Source organism: Microcaecilia unicolor, chromosome 3 (genome assembly GCF_901765095.1).
Source record: "Microcaecilia unicolor chromosome 3, aMicUni1.1, whole genome shotgun sequence".
In the NCBI taxonomy this organism is placed as follows: domain Eukaryota; kingdom Metazoa; phylum Chordata; class Amphibia; order Gymnophiona; family Siphonopidae; genus Microcaecilia; species Microcaecilia unicolor.
The window spans coordinates 372551715-372574068 of record NC_044033.1 but is presented as its reverse complement, the minus strand read 5'-3'; the positions used below and the strand labels follow the sequence as shown (position 1 = coordinate 372574068).

Here is a 22354-nt window from a genome sequence, read left to right as displayed (position 1 = left end):
ATAACCTGCTCCTTAGCTGGGCCCTTGTATTACCATGTTGAAAATGTGGTTATGTTCCACTAATATGTTACACGATTAACTGGATTTCTTGAAAGGATTATAAAAACTTTGGATGAATGACTAGGGACACAAACATACACTTATTTATTCAATATCACAATGCCTCATGTACAGCCACAAACAACCTTTTGGGGTGAATAGTGTTAACAATGAACTCCTTTTATTATCGATCAGATAGAGATAAGAGTTTTCAGTTTTGGCACAGTATAAGTCATCACAAGAACAAAATATAAGAAAACCAATGGGCTGCATTAGGGGCTTATAGCCCATTTAGTTAGTTATGCTTAAACAAAAGAGATCTGCAAGAAACAAAATGAAGATGTGATTCCATGTGCCTGAACGAAAGGAGAATTGAATTCTACTTCCATTTAATTTCAATATATTCCATCATCTTTATAACACCAGGCTTCCCAAGGCAGATTACAACAACAGTTAAGATAAACCCATCAGGAAACAGGATATCCTCACTGAAATCTGGCCATCTGTATTGTAGAAGAAAAGTGAAGAACAATGAGCACAAACTAAAACTACAGAGTTTATAATTGCTGTTTCTACCAGCTTCAATAATTTTTGAAGCTGTTTTACTGATATTCAATTGTTATTTATTTTTTTATTATTATTATCTTGTTTATTGGCACACCAATTTACACAGTAAAGCATACATAAGCAAATTATAATCAAAAGAAGAAGTCAGGTATATATCTGAAAAAAAAAACTGTGCCCGTTTTTATTACTACTAGTTTAATACCTTCACCCCTCCCTCCCTACTACTAATCCCACCCCTAACTACCCCCCAACCTCCCCCCTCCCCTCAACAGTTCAAAATCCAGCTTCTTGCAACAGGTGATAGAGAGTCCCAGAAAGGTAACCAAATCTTACAAATTGTTATTTCTTTTTTTCCTCCACCTTTTAAGGCACTGCCTATCCAACTGAATAGTGCTTTAGACTTGTTACAGATGGACCAACAACAAGGAACGGCAGCGTGGATGCAAGATATAGGTTTGCTTGCTTTGTTTTGAGTGTATGGCAACGATGGATGCGCGGAGAATGGAAACAGAGATTTACCAAATTGGCTTCCTTGCTTACAATGGACTGGATAGGCTCACCTCCACTCCTGGTGCTATTAGGAGTGGGCGTGGCCAGAAGCGCAGGTGAAGGTGACGTTGGGTGGGAGCGGGCGTGACCGGAAGCGCAGGTGAGGGTGACGTTGGGGTGGGAGCGGGCGTGACCGGAAGCATAGGAGAGCCGCCGTGTGTTCTGTTCTCTGTGGCGGTGGTGGGGATGGAGCGCCTCTGCGGTTTTGGTGAGTTGAAAAGGAGGTGGTGGTAGGTGAAGTTCTGATTGAGACCACAGGAGCCAGCGGGTTCTCTGAGCAACCCCCAATTTCGCTCTAGCTCCTTTACTGTGTTTAGGAAAGGGTAGTTTGTACTGTGACACCCCCAATCATTTTGAAACGTTGGTACCTATAACTGAGGCTTGTGATGAGCGAGGGGAACAATGCTGCCGGCCTCACATTCGCAGTGACTGTTGAATGCGAACAGCATCTTGGTTATTCACCACTAGGCCGGTATTAACCTTAAAGTCTAGGAAACCCCCAAAGTTTTAGCTTGTTGCCCTGAATTGGTTGAGGAGTCTGCTGCTAATTGATCCTGGGCTTTTGATGAGTGGTTTGAAACACATGCTGCACATTCTCTTGTGGTGGTATTCTAAGTAAGAAATTGGTGAGCATGTGGTTAGAAGATGTGGTTGGTGAACAGTAGTGCTGTTATAATGTAAGTTTTCTTTTTAGTAAATATCAGTTTCTTTCCTGGCCCCCTGTGTGTGAGGATTGACCCACATTAATTGGCACTTGAGAGTAGTTTGTATACAGTTGAAAATAAGCACTTCATGAGCATGTCAGATTTTTTTTCCATGATAATGCAAAGTCCAAGCATATTTGAGAAACAAATTGAAAATCACTAGCAATACTCTGGGTATTACCTTTAAAAGAATAGGGTTTGTTTTACTGCTTAGTATATCTTAACTGGTGTGTATCCCTATTAGTATGCCAAAGATGAACATAAGTATCTTGAGTGAGACAATTCATTGCCTTCGATTTTCTACTTGCACCTCCAATATCATTGTTTGCTCCCACTCTTGTGAGATTAACAGCCCCAGGTCTAGTCTAGCTAGCCCGCACCGAACATCAACACCCCATGAGCCCACCAGGTTGAAAACACTGACCCAGTTGGAGTGGCTGGCTCAACAATAAAGAGCAGGTTTTCCCTTTGCATATTGGAGTTTTTGAACTTGGTTAACTCTTGTAGGTACAGTTAGTTATTTGTGGTTTTCTTGTCTGGTGATTTTACCCTTATGTAAGGTTTTTATTCTGGGATATTTTTCAAACTATCACCTCACTGATAAAAGTAATTATGAGGATGGATAGGAATAATTTAAATTTGTGAACAAATAGACTCCTCCATGTTAGGCATGCCTGATGAAAACTCAATTATTTTAGGTAGTACAAATGGCTTGTTTGACTACTTTGCCTATTCAGTTCATTTAAAATGATCTTATAGTGCAGTAAAATTTTGATGTATTTTGTGTCATGAAGATTTGACTGAATGCCAGTTACCTTAATACTGCTACTACTACTACTTGACATTTCTAAAGCGCTACTAGGGTTACGCAGCGCTGTACAATTTAACATAGAAGGACAGTCCCTGCTCAAAGGAGCTTACAATCTAAAGGACAAAAAAGTGTGGTCAATCAGATTGGGGGCAGTCTAGATTTCCTAAAAGGTATAAAGGTTAGGTGCCAAACGCAACATTGAAGAGGTGGGCTTTGAGCAAGGATTTGAATATGGGTAGGGAGGGGGCTTGGCGTAAGGGCTCAGGAAGTTTATTCCAAGCATAGGGTGAGGCGGTTGACTATATAGTTGTTCCCTGCTTATTATTAACATTAAAGGGGGCATGTTTTTAATTATTCAGGAACATTTTATAATTACACAGATATCGATTACTGATGGAAGAGAGTTTGGTATGTCTTAATGATCATGGTGGCTAGTACTGTGGAATAAATCTGGCCATTTTGCTTTGTTTATAGAGTGCCAAGACCGAATCATCCAATTTTTTGGCTAAATTGCTTCAGATGATTGCAGATTACTGATAAAGATTGGGTTATTGAAACATAAAAATTAAGGCAGATAAGACCATGGGCCCAATATTCAGACTGCTGGTGTTAGCCCATAGCCCTGTAGGAGGTCCGTCCTGTGGAAGCAGCCAGACCTGTTTAAATAAGTTAAACCCCTGAAGACGCGGCAAAGTGAAACGCATCAATTGCGTAAGGTTTGATGATTGTGGTGCTGTTTAAAAGAAAGTAAAAGTTTGCATTAGTGCAAGCTAAGGTGGTGATTTGAATAGGAGTATGGAGGTTCATCACTGAGGTACCAAAGACGTATGATACAGTGACTGGAGGAACTTATCCAGTAATAAAGGAGAACTGTTGTAACATCTTTTCAAGGAGGTTTACACCACAGCTTTGATGGAAGCACATCATGTTTGAGTGCATCAGCAAGGAAAGAACTGAAATAGAACATTGAAGATTGAACTCAATATATAGCATATTTATCAGTAATAAAGAGGGTTACATAAGATGTAATGAAAATAGTGTTTATATATTGGTAAATTGATGTAAACATATCATACTGTCTCCAAGGGAAAAATGGGTATAAATGAGAAGAGAGTTTGGATTAGGAGAGAAGTTATATAGAATGGATGGATGGAATGCATGAGAACCAAAAGAATCTGACTTAATTCAGAAGTGGATTTTATACATTTACAATTTGATAAGAATAAAGAATTGAAAGCCAATAATAGGTAGTTACTTTTTTGTGGTATTCCTCTTCCTTAGAGATCATACTGTCCCACGCTTTCTTGAATTCAGATACAGTTTTCGTCTCCACCACCTATACTGGGAGGCTATTTCATGAATTCACCACCCTTTCTGTGAAGAAGTATTCCCTTGAGTTACATCTGAGCAGGGCTTTTTTTGAGGGGGTACTTGGGGGTACTGAGTACCAGCACCTTTTCCATTGTCTGTTAAAATTGACCCATGGTCCCCAAGTTTTAATGAAAGAGATCAACTTCTACACAACAATTCTGCCTTATCATAGACTAGCAGTTGAGCCCGTAAAAACGGGCTGGTATTGGGGTTTTCCTTCCTTCCCCCCCCCCCCCCCCCGCGAGGTTGCCACTGCTACCGTCCCCCCCCCCCCCCCCCCCCCCCGGAGTCGCCGCCATCCCTCTACCCGGCCTGGGCCCTCTCTCCGCTACTAAACTTACACATCCATTCGCCGGAACGCAGCACGCACATCAGCTGAGCTGCCGTCGGCCCTTCCTTCTCTGCCTGTGTCCCGCCCTCCGGTGACGTAACGTCAGCGAGGGCGGGACACAGGCAGGGAAGGAAGGCCGACGGCAGCTCAGCTGATGTGCGTGCTGCGTTCCGGCGAATGGATGTGTAAGTTTAGTAGCGGAGAGAGGGCCGGGGGGGGGGGGGTAACTGTAGCGGCGACCTCGGGTGGGGGGGGAGCGGTATCAACCTCGGCGGCGCAGTTTCCCTCTCTGTCCTGCCCTCGTCATCACGTATTGACGCAGGGGCGGGACAGAGAGGGAAGTCTCTACTGCGCATTTGCGAGTGAGTCGGTCACTCGCCGTTTATATGTTTGATTCTGTGACTGGTTGCAGGGGACCTGGCTATTGTGGGGTGGGTCCCTCAGTGATAATCCCATCCTTGGCCAGGCATTTGAGTACCTGCACCTTTTTTGCTAGAAAAATCGCACTGCATCTGAGTCTATCCTCTTTCACCTTCTGCCTATGCCCTCATTCCAGAGCTTTCTTTCAATTGAAGGAGTCTTGCCTCCTATGCATTAATGCTACATAGGTATTAAAACATCTCTATCATACTCTCCCGCCTTTCTTCAAATTATACATATTGAGATCTTTAAGTCTGTTCCCATACGCTTTATGTCAAAGATCACTGACCATTTCAGTAGCCAACTTCTGAACTGACTCCAGCCTGTTTATATCTTTTTGAAAGTGTGGTCTTCAGAATTGTACACAATATTCTAAATGTAGTCTCCCTTTTTCCTACTGGCCATTCCTCTCCCTATGCACCAAAGCATCCTTCTAGCTTTCACCATTGACCTTTTTACTTGTTGGACCACCTTAAGATCATTGCATACAATCACACCCAAGTTCTGCTCCTATTTCATGCACAGAAGTTCTTCACCCCCTAAACCGTACCGTTCCTTTGGGTTTTTGCAGCCCAAATGCATGACCTGCATTTTTTAAAGCTTTAAATCTTAGTTGCCAAATTCCGGCCCATTCTTCAAGCTTTGCTAGGTCCTTCCTCATGTTATCCACTGTCTACCCTGAGCAGATTTTGATATCAACCACAAAGAAGCAAACCTTGCCCTTCAGCAATATCGCGTACAAAAATGTTAAAAAGAACTGGCCCAAGAACTGAACCTTGTTGCTCACCACTGATAACGTTCTTTTCCTCAGAATGAGCTTCATTTACCACTAACCTCTGTCTTCCACTCAACTAGTTCCTAACACAGTCACTCACTTTAGGGCCCATACCAAGAGCACTCAGTATTTATTAGTCATCTTTGCCATGGTTCCAAAACCTGGTCCTGAAGGCACCCCAGCCAGTCAGGTTTTCAGGATACCCACAATGAATATTCATGAGAGAGATTTGCATGCACTGCCTCCACTGCATGCAAATCTATCTCATGAATATTCTGGATATACTGAAACCCTGACTGGCTGGGGTGCCTTCAGGGCCAGGTTTGGGAACCACTGGTCTGTGCGGAATCGTGTCAAAAACTTTGCTAAAATCTAAATACACCACATTTAATGCTCTTGATCCAATTCTCTGGTCATCCAATCAAACAGTCAAAGAAATGAATCAGATTTGTCTGGCAAGACCTGTCTTTTAATCATGTTGGCTTGGATCCTATAATCCATTGGATTCCAGAAATTTCACTGTTCTCTGTTTTTAAAAGTATTTCCATTAATTTACTTTCCACAGAAATCAGACTTACCAGCACGTAGTTCCCAACCTCTTCCTTCCGCTTTTGTGAAGTGGGACCATATCTGCCCTTCTCCAGCCTTCCAGGACCACTTCCGACTCTAGAGAAGCATTGAATAAATCAGCCAGTGGAGCCACCAGAAATTGTTTTTAGAAAGCTTTCTAAAACATTTATGGGGTGCAAGGATAAACTATATTTGGATGTTTCTAAGATGCCAAAAATGCCATCCTTTTAGGTTATCTGATTCATTGAAAAGGGTGGTGCTAGGTTTACTTTGAAATACCCCACCAAGCAGGGCTGTGGAGTCAGTCCGTAAAAATGTACTGACTTCAACTCCAGTTTCAAAATAAGCATTTACAACATTATGTAGTAACTTTATCATTTTATAGATATAGATATATAGAGAGAGCTTTGTCCTGAATCTAAAGTACAAGTAAATGTTATATTTACCAGTACTTTAGATCCAGAACAAAAACTTTAAAGCCTGTTAGTATGAGTTGGAATTGGATAGTAGAAAAATAGAGGTGTCGAAGGTTTAATTTACTGATTTCACAGCCAGCTAAGAATATTTTTTGGGATCCTTTAAAGCTATCTGACATTATTTCTAAGAAAATGTCTGCAGATTCTTTGACTATCCCCTTTGTAGACTTTATGGGAATTGTCTTCAATAGATGAAGTTTAAATGCTTGGATTAGGACAGGTATTTGGTATTGTTTTCATTTATTTTGGGGTGGGTAGATCTAGAGCCTTCCTATTCTAAAATTAAAGAAATGTAAATTGGCATATGGAGAGGAACTAGTAGTGGGCATAACACTGACCTTCATCCCCCCCCCCCCCCCCCCACTACCTAACCATCTCTCCTCCTAATTTTTCTGCTGCACCATACAGAGATGATCTCTTTTATGTGCTGGACCCTCTTATGTGTCTTAGATCTAATGCAATTTGTGTTTCTTCCCCTTATCTTGTCTGGATTTTGCTTTGTTTTGATTGTAAACCACGTTTATGTAATTATTATGAAAGATTAGTATAGCAAAACCATGACTAAACTAAACTACTCTGCTTGGGACCTAATGTGTGAGGTCCCTGTCCGGGGGTGGGGGGTGGTTACCATTTAATTCTGTCTATATGGCATCTTGTCTATTATCAGGAAAGCAAAACTTTACATTTCTTGAATGCATAAACAAACATCCAGATGTATTGTGAGCTGGGAGACAATTGTTCAAATGCATTAAGAAGATTTAACAAATGCCTGAGTGATTGGATGACAAAGGATGAGATGATGTTAAGGACTATATTTTAGGTTTGATATTTTTTTCCTTTTTTCTTGTATTTATGTGAAAATATATTTGTTTTTTCTTGTAATGCAAGTAAAAAATCTTCAATAAAAATAAAATTTTAAAAAATGGATGGCAATAAAGTTGCTATTAAAGCATAGACTGCACCAGTTAATGCTTCCTTTCCAAAAAAAAATGCATATTTCAACTGCTTCAGACATAATAGAAAGAAGACCTTAATACTAAACCAATATGTTCCCACTTACCCCCCCCCCCCCCCATTTACTAAGCTGAGCAGCAACACTGACACAGTCCATTCAGAGTGAATGGGCTGTCAGTATTAGCACACTGTAAACTGGCTAGAATTTTCACTTTCATTAGGTTGTAAAATCTGATCTTCCAGCCAGATTACAAGATGAAAGCTGGGTTTACGGCATATGAAACAGCAACTGTCTTAACAATATTTAACTTTGTTGCCTTGGCTACTATAATTTTGTTATGTACAGCAATGTGAAAGTTTTTACTCCCTTCTTGATTTCACCTATCACTGCATGAGTGTCACACTGAATGGTTTCTGATCTTTAAAGAAATAGAACTGAGTAAACAAGTTTTTAAATTACTTAATTTATTTAAGGAACAATGTTATCCAACACCTGTATCCACCATGTGAAAAGTAAGGGTCCCTTAAGTTACTTAATCAACCAGTTGAACAAATTAAATTTGATATTAGATTCAGCTGATTGAAGTAAGCCAACCCCGTTGAATCTAAACCTCACAATATATTGAACGTTACCATGAGAGTGAAGTAGTCACCACAACGTTTCTAACGGAAATTCCAGAATAGATGAAAGGGTTACCACTGGAAACTTAGCACAGGCAAATTGTAAGTGCATAGGACCTCATGCACAGATGGCATGCACTCTGTATATTCCCCCAGCATGCAGTCTCAAGTTGCACATTTTGGGAGGGTGGTGAAAATGCCAGTATTACATATTGTCATGTATTGCCTGAAGAAAAATCCTGATGAGTACAATTCTTACTCGGATACCATTGTGCCAAAACTGGGGTCTTTCATGCTTTGTGATTTGTAATGCTGCCCCATTACACTTTTCTTCCATTCGGTGTGTTTCCCTTGATTTGCCATCAGGTAGTAAATGACCTCTGCATTATAACTGTAGCAGATGTCTGTTTTCTTTGTAGCTTACTTTCTCCAAGGACAAGCAGGCTTAGATTTTCAAAAGTAGGTAATGCTGACTGCATTGCCCAGTCCAGGACTTTGAATAGCATAAGTAGAGCTTTGTGGAGCATGAAACATGCTCCACCATGCATGCGCAAGTGCCTTCCCACCTACCAAGAGAACGCGATCTCCTCGGTTCTTTTTCTGTCGTGGTGAGGAGAGGATGTCTTTTTTTTTTTTCTTTTTTCTTCATCCTTTATTGTGTTCCCGTTTGTGGAACCCCCTATATTTTTATTTTATTTTTTTTACCCCTATATTTTTATTTTATTTTTACATTTTCCTTTAGTTTCTAGTTTATTTTGCCCGGTTTTAAGTTTTACTTTCTTTTTTGTCGTCATTCTACCACTTTTAGACCTTGACTTCGACCGGGATTTCTCCCTTCATTTTTGCCTTGCTTTGTCCCTTTTTCAGGCACCATCGCTTTGTTTAATTTAGCTGAGGAACATTTTTCTTCCATGTCCACGAAGGTTCCAAGTGGCTTTAAGTATTGTACCCAGTGCAGTCAGATGATCTCTGGGAAGACACCCATTCTTGGTGTCTTCAGTGTCTTTTTCCTACCATAGCCCGACAAACTGTGTTCTATGACTTTGTATGAAGAAGAGGACTCTGTTTTCGAGAGAGGATTTTTGGAACCAAGTCCAGTTCCTCAACATCGTCGAGCATGGCACTGGCATTGGGAGTGTGGGTAAGCATGGCTGCTGCTAGACCTTTAGACTCTGGGAGCAGTGACGCATTGAGTGGGTTTCCACCTGCCTTGAGGCCTGCTGTGCAGGGCCCCCGAGACCGTCTATTGTTGGACCCAACCTCAAGGTGTGGATTCGACGTTGTCCTCATCAGCACCCAGGAGCCTCAAAGGCTAAAAAGCATCGGCATTGATCACCCTCGACACATGGTACTGGGAGCTCTGGGGCATTGAAGGATTTTGGCACCTGAGAAGCATCGGCGCCGGGAGGACCGCTCCCATTCCATACAGGAGGTGCCGATGCGTTGGCCTTCCAGCAGCCAAGATCCAGCTCCCGCATCAACCCGAGCGGTTCTACAACCTGCTCCAGAGCCGGCACCCCAGCCTTTCCTGGTGTCGGCCCTTGATGAGCGCATCTGGGCTTTGCTCCCTGAGCTTCTGGATGGCCTTCTGCAACGGTGTGCACTGGGGGTGCTTGTGCCTACCCTGCCTCCCATTGCGGACCCGCTTGGCCCTCAGCCTGCGGTGCAGCCTCTGACGTCACATGTGACACCGCTGGTGTTCACTGCCACCCAAGCCAGCACTCCCTCGATGTTGGTGGAGGAAGCGTTGTTGGAGTCAAGGCGGGAACCAACTTCTCAATGCTGTTCTCGAGGACATGGTTCCTCCACGTCAAGGCAGGTTCGAACTTGACACTCTCACCAGGAGGTATTGTCTGACACCAAAAAAGAGCACTCATGGGATTCAGAGTAGGATCAAAGGTACTTTTCCTCAGTTGAGTCCTATGGAATTCCCTCTGAACCCTCCCCTCCGCCTGAAAGGAGAAAGTCTCCTACAGAGAGCCTTTCATTCCCGTCTTTTGTCAAGGAAATGGCTGATGCCATTCCATTTCCTTTGGAAGTGGAGGATGAGCCCAGGGCCAAGATGCTCGAGGTCCTGAACTACATGTCTCCTAGGGAGGATGTGATCACTCCCCTCCACGAGGTTCTCCGGGTAGTCCTCATTTGGAATTGGGCATGACCAGGACCGACAGAGTGGACTCCCAAGAAGATCGATATCATGTATCGGATTCACCTGGTTCTGATAATCCTAAGCTGCCTCACAATTCCATGTTGGTAGAATCCGCTTTCAAAAGAGCCAGGAGTTCCAGGGACAATGCCTCGGCACACCCAGGTAAGAGAAGTTAGAACCCTGGATTCTTTTGGGAGAAAGATGTTCTAGGCTTCAATGCTCATCTCCTGAAAACAATCCTATTAGCTCTTCATGAGCGTATACCTGCGAAACTCGGTGCACAAGTTGTCAGACCTAGGTGAGATGCTCCCTCCGGAGCAAGTCGAGTCACTTTGCAAGTTGATCAAGCAGCAGAAGGCGTGTTGAAAGTTCTTGGCCAGGGACACTTATGACACTTTTGATGTGGCATTCAGGATCTCTGCCCAGAATATAGCAATGCGCAGACTCTCATGGATGCGTGTTTCTGACTTGGAACATTCTGTTCAGCAGAGTTTGGCGGATGCCCCATGCTGGGGGGGGGGGGGGGGGGATAACCTTTTGGAGAGAAGATTGAGGAGGTCGCAGACCAAATCTAAAAACATACTGATTCCATCACTTCTCTCTTCCGCTGGGCGCCTTCTGCATCTACCTCCTCAGCTAGGAGCACTTTCGGAAAGCCAAGGAGGAGTACCTATCACTATCAAAGGCACAGATACAACCCCTTGGCCTGCTCAGGCTCAAACCCAGCATGTTTGTTCACATCAACAGCGTGCGCCAAAGGCCCCTGCTGCTCCCCAGGCAAAGTAAGGGACGAGCTTATGACTGGCTCCAGCAGAGCATAGCCGCAGTAAAAGTGTCCATAATATGTAATTTATCTTTAAAATCAAGCATGTTTTCTGAAAATTGGAGGACGGCCAATGTAACGCTGATTTTTAAAAAAGATTCCAGAGGTGATCCAGGAGCCTGACATTGGTGCCGGGCAAAATGGTAGAGACTATTATAAAGTACAAAATTACTGAGCATATTCAAAAACATGGATTTAGTGAAGGGAAATCTTGCCTCACCAATCTATTACATTTCTTTGAAGGGGTGAACAAACATGTGGCTAAAGGTGAGCCGGTTAATTTTGTGTATCTGGCTTTTCAAAAGGCGTTTGACAAAGTACCTCATGATAAGACTCCAGAGGAAATTGGAAAGCCATGGTATAGGAGGTAGTGTCCTATTGTGGATTAAAAACTGGTTAAAAGATAGAAAACGGAGAGTAGGGTTAAATAGTCTGTATTCTCAATGGAGAAGGGTAGCTAGTGTGGTTCCCCAGAGGTCTGTGCTGGAACCGTTGGTTTTTAACATATTTATAAATGTTCTAGAGATGGGAGTAATTAGTGAGGTAATTAAATTTGCTAATGACACAAAGTTATTCAAGGTTGTTAAATCACAAGAGGATTGTGAAAAATTACAAGAGGGCTTTACGAGATTGGGAGACTGGGCAACTAAATGGCAGATGACGTTTAATGTGAGCAAGTGCAAAGTGATGCATGTGGGAAAGAGGAACCCGAATTATAGTTATGTAATGCAAGGTTCCACATTGGGAGTCACTAACCGGGAAAGGGATCTAGGTGTCATCGTTTATGGTACGTTGAAACCCTCTACTCAGTGTGTGGTGGCGTTTATGAAAGCAAATAGAATGTTGGGTATTATTAGAAAAGGAATGGAAAACAAAAATGAGGACGTTATAATGCCTTTGTATCGCTCCATGGTTCAACCGCACCTCAAATATTTAGTGCAATTCTGGTCACCGCATCTCAAAAAAGATACAGTAGAATTAGAAAAGGTACAGAGAAGGGCGACGAAAATGATAAAGGGGATGGGGCGACTTCCCTATGAGGAAAGGCTAAAGCTGCTAGTGCTCTTCAGCTTGGAGAAGAGACGACTGAGGGGAGATACGATAGAGGTCTATAAAATAAGTAGAGTGGAACGGGTAGACGTGAATCGCTTGTTTACTCTTTCCAAAAATACTAGGACTAGGGGGCACGCAGTGAAGCTAGAAAGTAGTAAATTTAAAACGAATCAGAGAAAATATTGTTTTCAGAACTTCCCAAGAGACAGCTTTGTGATGGTACAGTATCATTTAGGGGTCCACTGGCTCGATTTGGAGGCTCCCCCATACATTCACCCTTAGGGGAATCTGCACTTCCTGGTGGCCCAACCTAGATGTGGGGCTAAAATATTTGAAATCCCCCTCCCCAAAAGCCTTGGCCTTACCAAAAATGGCCTAGCTCAGTCCCTAGTAAAACTGAGCTTCTATGGGTCCCCAACACAAGCAAGCACATACCTGACTTCGATATTGATATTGTTTATTTATTAGGTCTGCCATCTCCATTTGGGCAGCGGAAGCCATGGGCTCTCTGTACTATCCTGGAAGGAACTGCATATCCCCTCTAGGTGCTTAATCACCCCAAACTTGTATCTGCTCATGACAGTTCTACACCGCTTAGGCAGTGGCGACCTCCCCAATTAGAAAGGAGCCCAGTATTTAGTAGATATAGTAATATAGTTTATTACAATCTCACCAACAGCAGTACAGGCAAATCAGGTATTCATATGTTTGAGCAGCACTTCACGACACGTCTACAGCCCTCTGGAGTCTCCTGAAGCCTTCTGAAGTCTTCTGATCTAATACCCCTCAGACTGCTCCTTATATACCATTTGGGCTCTATTGATTCCAATGGACCCTAGCTTTGTCACCAGGGCTCTTGGCCCTTATCAGTTAATCAAAATGACTTCATCATATTCTCAAGCTGTAACTATAAACAAAATATGTCCAGAGCACATCTTGTGAGATGACTTCACAGGTCATCTTGCTCTCTTCAGCTCCCCCCTCCCTCTACTTGCATCTAACCCTCTACTATCTTTCATTTTAATCAAAACATCTTGGTTCATGACTTCTTGCAGGTGCCAGTCCAAGGATTGCTGACAAGAGCAAATGCCCCCTCCCTTGCTAGCTCTCAATTACCTCATTTCAGCACTTGCCACAGTGAAATGTAACTGTGTCAAAGATGATCTGATTCTTAAGGGCCTAGCTCTTATCCTGAGCCATTTGCCTGTATTTTACTGAGAGCAAGGGCTAGCATATTTCTACAATATTAATATAAATATCAATATTAATGACATCCATGTTAATATTTTGGAGGCACAAATTGGGCTGGAAAATATTTGGCCATCTGGCAACTCTGGCTGGAATTCCCCGTCTCAGAGTTGGGAGTGTGGAGGGAGTAGACATCAGTGCTGAGACCCTGTTGAACTCCTGTGAGCAGTTACTTTTCCTGACCTCCCCAGGTACAATTTAGGTAGTAAAAAGTGTTCAGCTAGATTTAATACCAAATTCTTGTTATTTTACCTGTTACTGTTTGCTGTTAAAACTTTACCGTTCAATGTTCTACTTTTTTGATGATAAACCTATTAGTTTTGTTGGCTCTGTTGTCCTGGACTAACCAAGAATCCTGGCAGTTTGTGTTCTCAGTCTGAGTGTCTTTCTACGAATTGTGGGGTCCTAGGATTGCAGCTCCTAGTGTTCCTAGAAACCACTGGGGAAATAACTTTTGAGTGGGAGACTCGCCCAGAGGCAAGCGGGACTCAGCAAGTGGGCGGAGGTTATTCCAGTGTAGGTGCAGGTGGGCCGTAGCAGTGCTAGGTAGGACCCTCCAGGTGGGTGCTAGGGGTAGTGCTCAGGCATTATGTGACAAACCATGCTGCCTTATATCTGAAGCAGCTGAAAGATTAACAGACTTTGTCTTCCTCCATTCTAATGTACTGTGTTTCTTGTATAGTTCAGCAATAAATTCATTGCAAAGCAGTGGTAGCTATTCTGACTTTTTTCAGTCTCTTCTTGCTTATCTGTATTGTATTTATTTATTTGTTACATTTGTACCCCACATTTTCCCACCTATTTGCAGGCTCAATGTGGTCTCATTCTTGTTACTCTCTCTCCTTTTTTTGTAATCGGCCTTGAGCCTTTTCTCAGGAAAAGACAGAATATGAAATGCATACAATTTAAATAAAATAATCAGTCTTTGTTTGCTTTTGAGTGTCTGTCCACTGCCTTAAGTGTCTTACTTGTAGCTGCTTTCTTAAATTTTTTCCTCAGATGTGATGAAGGGGCCACGGCAACTCATGAAAACGGGGATAACCCTGATTTTTATCGGACACATAAACTTCATCCTGGGAGCGATTGTTCATGGCACCGTCCTTCGACATGTGTCAAACCCAGAAAAGAGAGTGAGCATGGAATACTGTGCAGCCAACATCATCTCTGTAACCTCTGGATTACTGGTAATTGTGTTAAGAAAGATGACTGGGGCAGACGGTGTGGGCTGCATGCTGGGGTGTTTGCTATGTTAGTCCACTTTGAATCCATGGAAATAAAATTTAATAAAAATAAAAAATATAAACTGATGCCTATTGCACAAAGAAATGGTAAACTACTATATATACAATGGCAAGATAGAATATATGCCATTGTATATATAGTAGTTTACCTCAGGGGCAAGTACCAGCAGTTAGTTGAAATTTTGTAAGAAGAAATGGTAAACAATTTCCAAGAAACTCAGTGTAAACTATACATTTATTAAGTTTTTAACAACTTTCCATCTTTATTTTGAGGGTTTTTTTTCTTAAACATCAAAAAACCAATTATAAGACTTCTTCCCACCTTCTGCTGTGTGTACATCATCCTCCAAATGCCCCTAGTTAAACATCAAGATCTACCCACTCAAGTCCCAACTCCCCCATTTTCCCTCCCCCCACCCGAGACTTGGATTGCCACCATACTGCTGAACTCCCAGTATTAGACTATTACCCTACTCCATCTTCCTCCAAAGTTCCCCCCCCCCCCCAAAAAAAAAAGCTTTAACCACTCCCATTCCTCCCCATCCCGATGATATGTACATCTGTAGTTTTTTGTTTTTTTTTTCTTTCTTGGAGTTCAACCCAGTCTCTCCCTCCACTCTCCAATCATGGGTGCCTTTCTATACTGCCTTTTCACTTGTGGCAGCTATTAATCTCATTTTAATAATCTTTTTAGTTGGGTTCTAATGAAGTCCTTTCTACAAATACTAATTGTATTCAATTTTTAGTATCAAATTTTCTCAATTACAATCCAAACACTTGTGATCGCAAACTAAAATTTACAGTATTCCCTTATTAAGAACAGTTCACATCCAGTAACAATTTTATTGTAATCTGCATAGATATGCAGGCTATAAATTATCCTATGTAATAATTTGCACCTCCAACGTTCTATGTCTGGCTGCCTGGGTTCATAACTTCTCCTGACGTCAGCCAGCCTCCAGCTGACATCAGGAGGGATGTTACGAACGGAACGGAAGCCAGCGCTAGCCAGCCAGCCAGAGAACGTTCAGGTACAAATCGAGGGGAGGAGAGAATCGCAGGTCATCGAGGGGAGGGAGGGAGGAAGGGCAGGGCAGAGGAGAATTGATGGACCTGGATGGGATGGGAGGACAGTAGAGGAGAGAATCGCTGGACACTGATGGAAGGGCAGGGAAGAGGAGAATCACTGGACATGGAGGTGGGAGGGCAGGGAAGAGAGGAAAAAAAAGCTTACATGACAGCCTTCCTAGGGCCCGTTTCATTGTTGAGGAAACGGGCATGGTTCCACTAGTTTTACATAAAATACAAAAGGATCATCCAAGATGATCTAAGGTATTACTCACAAGGTGTCATCTTTTCCAACAAAGAATCCAGACTGTGTACCAGTACCATCTCAGCAGAGCCAATGTCCTTCTAAGATTAATGTCAAATATTCCCCTAGACTGGAGTTATGCCACTGTTTCAAAAGGCACTTTAGATGCATTTAGGGTATCTCTTACAACCAGTGATTGGAGTAATGCTGAACTTGAGATTTGCATTTGAGTACTGTTGAACTGTGTGGTCTTGGGAATGATACGCTGCTATTGCAGTTGAGGTGCCTTTTGAGCCAGCAATTTATCTACAGTTTGCTAGAACTGTAAATTATTATTTTTTAATGACCATAATTTGGGTTTTTACTCTGGATCAAGACGTTTTGATATGCACCTGATTGCCACCTCATGTGTCCTGAATTAATATGGCTTGTGCCAGTGGTTGTACTTCCTTGGATAGCTTCTCATGTGCATTTAAACAGGAGCTTCTTTGTTGTTGCACCAGGCTGTGTCAGTGTCATCTGCTGGCTCAGCAGTAGAAATTTGTGAGCAGTGTGAGAGCGTGCACTTTAGAGTGAGACTTGGTATGAATTTGTAGAGGCTACAGAAAGGTGAGGGATTAATTTGTACATTCCATTAGATTACTTCCCACTTTTTCAGGACGTGTGAGTAGTTATGTCCATCGGCCAGCAGGTGGAGATAGAAAACTCAGAACTGAGCTGTTCCATATATACTCAGCCAGCCAGCAAGTTCTCCAGTATTTTCTATCTCCAGCAGGTGATTGAACATACCTTTCTGCTCCTGGTTCTGAGGCCTTGCTCCTGGTCCAGTTGGCCAACTGGTTTCTCAATCGAGCCTAGCAGGTGACGGTACACTGAGAAGTCATATCTGGTGGTGCCAGATCCTTGTCTCAGGTTTTCGTGGATCCCTACACTCTCTGCCTTTCCCCTGTGCTCTTTAGTGCTGCCTGAGAGCTTTGAAGCTGTGTAAAAAAAAAAGAGGAAAAAAAGTAGGCTGCTTTTTTTCCAGCTTTCTTCATCACAGCAGTTTCCTGAGACACAGAGTGGGCAGTGCAAGACTGTACTTATGTGCAGCAGCTCCAGGGCAGCCCCTGGTCGGGTGGCTGGGAGGTGAGAGATGTCTAGGGAGTGAGAGCAGGCTGGGGGTGGGGTCTCCTGCCTTGGAACCGAGGTTGAGAGTGCTTGTGGCTGATTTCAGCTTAAAAAGAAATGGTGTGATGATTGCCCGCCTGGTGGGCAATGCCGGGGTTAGCAGTTTCCCGCCTGTGAGGTACTGGATAGTGCTGCAGTGTCTTTTCTGAACTTCTTTTTCAGTTGGTTACAAAAAAAAAAAAAAAGCGGCACCTATACTACAAAGCTAGGTATCCCTGGACCCGCCAGCTTACTGGCAGTGGAGAAATCAGGTACACTTATTAGCAACTTGGGAAGCCAGAGAGGCGAAGGGATCCCCGAAAAGGAAAAATAACTTTTTGCAAATTTGGAATTTGTATATACACAAACTGAGGCCCTCGTGCCGTAGCCTGCTCCTTAACCTTATTATGAAGCTCTCTGATCAGGGGCCATTTTGTTACCAGGCTGTTTTGTCGGGGCTATTATGTCGGGGGTGCCCAAAAAGTGGGAAATATACCAGGCTGATTTTCTCATCCACTTTTACCAACCATCATTCACCTTTAAATTAAGACCTTGTTTGGGAAACATCATTTGGTGAGAGGACTTCTTTGGATCCACTGTTAGTATATTTGTCTTTCGTTTCTCCTGTGGAGAGATCACCTCCTGTAGGTGTTGGATTCAGGGTCAACCCAGTCATGCATGATGTGCAAGCCTTCCAATTGACTGGTCCACACTCCTAGCTGTCTATTCACCTTCTTCCTTACCTACCCCCACATCTTTGAGTGCATGCACCGCTGATGAGGGATAATGTCAAACCAAAATTACGTGTATATCAAATAATGAAACGATTTCAGAAATCCCACCAGGCAGTACAAACCAGCTGTACTCAGGACCAAGTCCCCAAATCATTGCCCCCAAGGTAGGTAACAGTGACCTTAGGATGTTCCATTTCCTCATGACAAGGTTTACAAAAAGGAAGTAGTTGTGGCCATTGCATACTCCCTCGACCCATCCAATAGACCTGGATGCCGTTGCAGGCCATGCCCAAGCAGCTGCCATACGTTCTCACCTCTGCCCACTTGCTGGCCCAAGACAGTGTCCCAAGATCCACACTGACCCTCCTCATGGTGCATGCCCTGTGGGAAGAAAATAAAACTCTTTAGTGGCATGAGTTAATTGTTATACTGTAAGCCCTGTCTTACATATCTTATGTCCCACCTATGCTTTGTATTACTGTTGGTGGTAGACTGCTATCTGCTGCAGAGGTGGCTGCTCCATTCCTGAAGGAATGGGTGTCAAATGATCATGGGTCATAGCTTGCTTTTGCCAGGTAGCACTTTAACAGTGCATTGGACATGGGGGTGCCACATTGGTGCACCAAGAGGGGCTCCCCTAATGGAGGTCTCTAGTCTAGGTATCTCCTGACATTGTCCAGGTGGGCAGTTGGGCAGCTCGTTTACCTGATGCAGAACTATCTCCACCCCTTTACTTAACTGGTCATTTTTTGATCTGATGCAAGCACACTGTTATCTCCCATCTACATATTTCTGAACAACAGCCCATAGTTCGTCCCATAATTTGCTCACATACCTCATTAATTCCCTCTCAATAAAGTGAAACCTAAATCCTGTGATATTAATGATTTAGTGCCTTTTCTATAAAGTCCACCCTAAACATCAATTCAAAGTAAATTAACATAAAGTGTCAATAAATCAAATCTCTCTTCTCAAGCCACTAAAACAATCCAGATAGAAATAATTACAAAACTTTCTGGTACTTATCTGTGACTGGTCGATTCAGAATTATCATTCCGACACTTGTATGATTGATTGCATGTTCCTGCAGGCTGTCTGGAGGAAGGAAGTTGAAGATGTTTTCTGTAATAGATCCCTACTAGGTGAGAATTTTGGTTTTCCCCAGCAAGAGTGTGGGAGATGACCCACCAAAGTGGGAATCTCCTGCTGAGGCTTGGCAGATTTGTGCAGAGTATGTCCTGGCATCACATCATGGTCTATGTTTTCTGGTCTAGAGGAAAAACGTGCCATCTGTAGCTCTTTCTAGTGAATGAGAGAAAATGAAGGGTGCAGGGAGGGCAGCCCACTTCTTCCAATGAAGATCTCGGCAGCTGGAAGCGAGCTGGTTGGGACTAACCATTTTTTGTTAGGAGAGGGGCATCTAATGTGTGAATTTACTCACAGAAATTAGTAAATGCAATATTAGATAAAATCAAGAGAGTAGGAGGCCGGTACATCATAGACTGATGGAGGGTGGCATGGGAAGTCCTTTCATCTAGCAAAGACAGACTGTAAAGGTGGTGTGCCAGCAGAGAGCGAATTTTACACTTAGGGGCCCTTTTACTAAGGTGTGCCGAAAAATGGGCTGCGGTAGTGTAGGTGCGGGTTTTGGGCTCGCACAGATCCATTTTTCAGAGCGCCTGTAAAAAGCCTTTTAAAAATTTTTGACGAAAATGGACATGTGGCAAAATTTGGCATGTGTCCATTTTGGATCTGAGACCTTACCGCCAGCCATTGACTTAGCAGTAAGGTCTCACACACACATTAACTGTGCGGTATCCGTCTACACACGTAGAATGACGATTACCGCCTGGTTTGTGTCGCAAGCCAGAAAACAAAAATTATTTCCTGGCGCGCATAGCGGACACGCATCAAAATGAATTACCGCAAGGGCCACGCGGTAGCCGGGCGGTAACTCCAAATTGACACCTTTGGGGCTCGCGTAGGCGCCTGTGTGGCTTAGTAAAAAGGGCCCCCAAGTATTAATATTGACTGTCTAAGTGGAGGGCAGTGTGTTTGGGGGAACAAATGGAAAGGAGTCTGCAGCTTGAATTGCAAATGGAAAACTGACTTCTAGAGCAGTGTGCTACTTTTGGGATGGAGGGGAAAGGAAAGTTGGAGATTGTTGCTGCTACCTTGGAAATGTTGCCTACAGAGGCACTTGCACTTTGGAAGTAGTAGCACAGGCATTTTGCAAATTCTAAAGATGGTCTTTTTCTCTCTGTCTATAGAGTATCACGACAGGCATCATAGCCATCCTGGTGTCCAGGAACCTCCTAAGCATAAAGCTGGTAAGACTTGGTTATATCTCCCAAGACTTGTTAATATTTCATGTGAATTCAATTTTCAAAGCAATTTCTGTGATTAAAAAAAAAAGTTTTAGTTGCATCAATCATCTCTGATTACTAAATGGATAACTTTTTGGTATTCATCATGCTAAGGTGGAGCTGAAACAAAACTGATGATTGCCCCTCAAGTTAATCTGCTGAGTGTAATTCCTATGTATTTCTCAGAAAGCTTTTAAAGAAAGATGAAACTCAGTTTCAGAAATGTTCCTCTGGGAGGGACAAACTAAAATTAGCCTCCAAGCTTTCAAAGGTTCCAAAGATAAGGAGGGCTAAGTTCCCTAAGTTGTTTTTTTTTTCTTTTAATGAAGCTATGAAGATCACTAGGCTTTCAGAATTAGACAATCAGTGTTTTTTAAAAGCTGTCTGCTGCTGGTGTTTCTGCACAAAAAATGAGGTGCAAGTGTATGCAGGTGTTTTTCTTCCTTGGGTGTTTTTCAAAACTTAGAGTACCTGTGGATTTTACATCTATGTGGGTAATTTGAAAATTGTATTGTCTGTTTGTAATGATTTTTGTGTCTTGTCACTTTGGTCATTGAATATTATAAGGACATAAGTATTGCCATATTGAGACAGACCGAATGTCCATCAAGCCCAGCATCCTTTTTCCAACAGTGTCCAATCCAGGTCACATAAGTGGCAAGATCCCCAAAAAGTACAAAACATTTTATGCTTCTTATCCCAGAAATAAGCAGTGGATTTTCTCCAAGTCCAATTTATTTTATTTTTATTTTTTATTACATTTGTACCCCGCGCTTTCCCACTCATGGCAGGCTCAATGTGGCTTACATGGGGCAATGGAGGGTTAAGTGACTTGCCCAGAGTCACAAGGAGCTGCCTGTGCCTGAAGTGGGAATCAAACTCCCTTCCTCAGTTCCCCAGGACCAAAGTCCACCACCCTAACCACTATTTTAATAATGGTCTATGGACTTTTCCTTTAGGAAGCCACCCACACCTTTTTTTAAACCCTGCTAAGCTAACCGCCTTTACCACATTCTCTGGCAACCAATTCCACAGTTTAATTACACGTTGAGTGAAGAAATATTTTCTCCCATTCATTTTAAATTTACTACTTTGTACTACATTGTGTTCCCCCTAGTCCTAGTATTTTGTAAAGAGTAAACAAGCAATTCACATCTACCCGTTCCACTCCACTCATTATTTTATAGCCCTCTATCATATCTCCCCTCAGCCGTCTTTTCTCCAAGCTGAAGAGCCCTAGCTGCTTTAGGCCTATTCTTCATAGGGAAGTCATCTCATCCCCTTTATCATTTTCATTGCCCTTCTCTGTACCTTTTCTAATTCCGTTCTGTCTTTTTGAGATGTGGTGACCAGAAATTAAACACAATATTCGCAGTGCGGTTGCACCATGGAGCGATACAAAGGCATTATAATGTCCTCATTTTTGTTTTCCCATTTCTTTCTTAATAATACCTAAAATTCTATTTGCTTTCTTAGCTGCCGCAGCACACTGAGCAGAAGGTTTCAAACGTATTATTAACGACGAACACCTAGATCCCTTTCTTGGTCGGTGACTCCTAATGTAGAACCTTGCATTACGTTAGCTATAATTTGTGTTACTCTTACCACATGCATCACTTTGCACTTGCTCACATTAACCGTCAATCTGCCATTTTGACGCCCAGTCTCCCAGTCTTGTAAGGTCTTCTTGTAATTTTTCACAATCCTCTTGCGATTTAACAACTTTGAATAACTCATCAGCAAGTTTAATTACCTTACTAGTTACTCCCATCTCTAGGTCATTTATAAATATGTTAAAAAGCAGTGGGTCCCAGCACAGGTGGTAAAGAATATAGTGTCTTTACCATCTGACAATTACCCTACTGTTCTTACAGTTTCCAGGCATATGGATAGTTCTTCCCCTAACCATGGTCTGTTTATACCATTTTATCATCTGTCAGAATAGGCAGTTGGCTCTGAGTCAGCTACTAGCCTTTGTGCTCAGTCCAGTCACATTGCATACCCTTCCTTTCCTGCTTTAAGGATGGTATTTCTGTGTCTTGCCATAATTCTAATTTTATAATATTCTTGCACTTTTCAGGCATGTCCTCC

At 42.7% G+C, this 22354-nt stretch overlaps 1 protein-coding gene across 1 annotated transcript in view; it reads left to right on the top strand.

Annotated features, from left to right (window-relative positions):
* The first annotated feature begins 1274 nt into the window (after positions 1-1274).
* Positions 1275-22354, top strand: part of KRTCAP3 (keratinocyte associated protein 3) — a 35636-nt gene continuing 14556 nt past the window's right edge. The window contains exons 1-3 of the mRNA XM_030198583.1: positions 1275-1363; positions 14461-14645; positions 20168-20227. Coding sequence (XP_030054443.1) covers positions 1342-1363; positions 14461-14645; positions 20168-20227 — 267 coding nt within the window. The 5' untranslated portion in view covers positions 1275-1341. The remainder of the gene's footprint in view (positions 1364-14460; positions 14646-20167; positions 20228-22354) is intronic.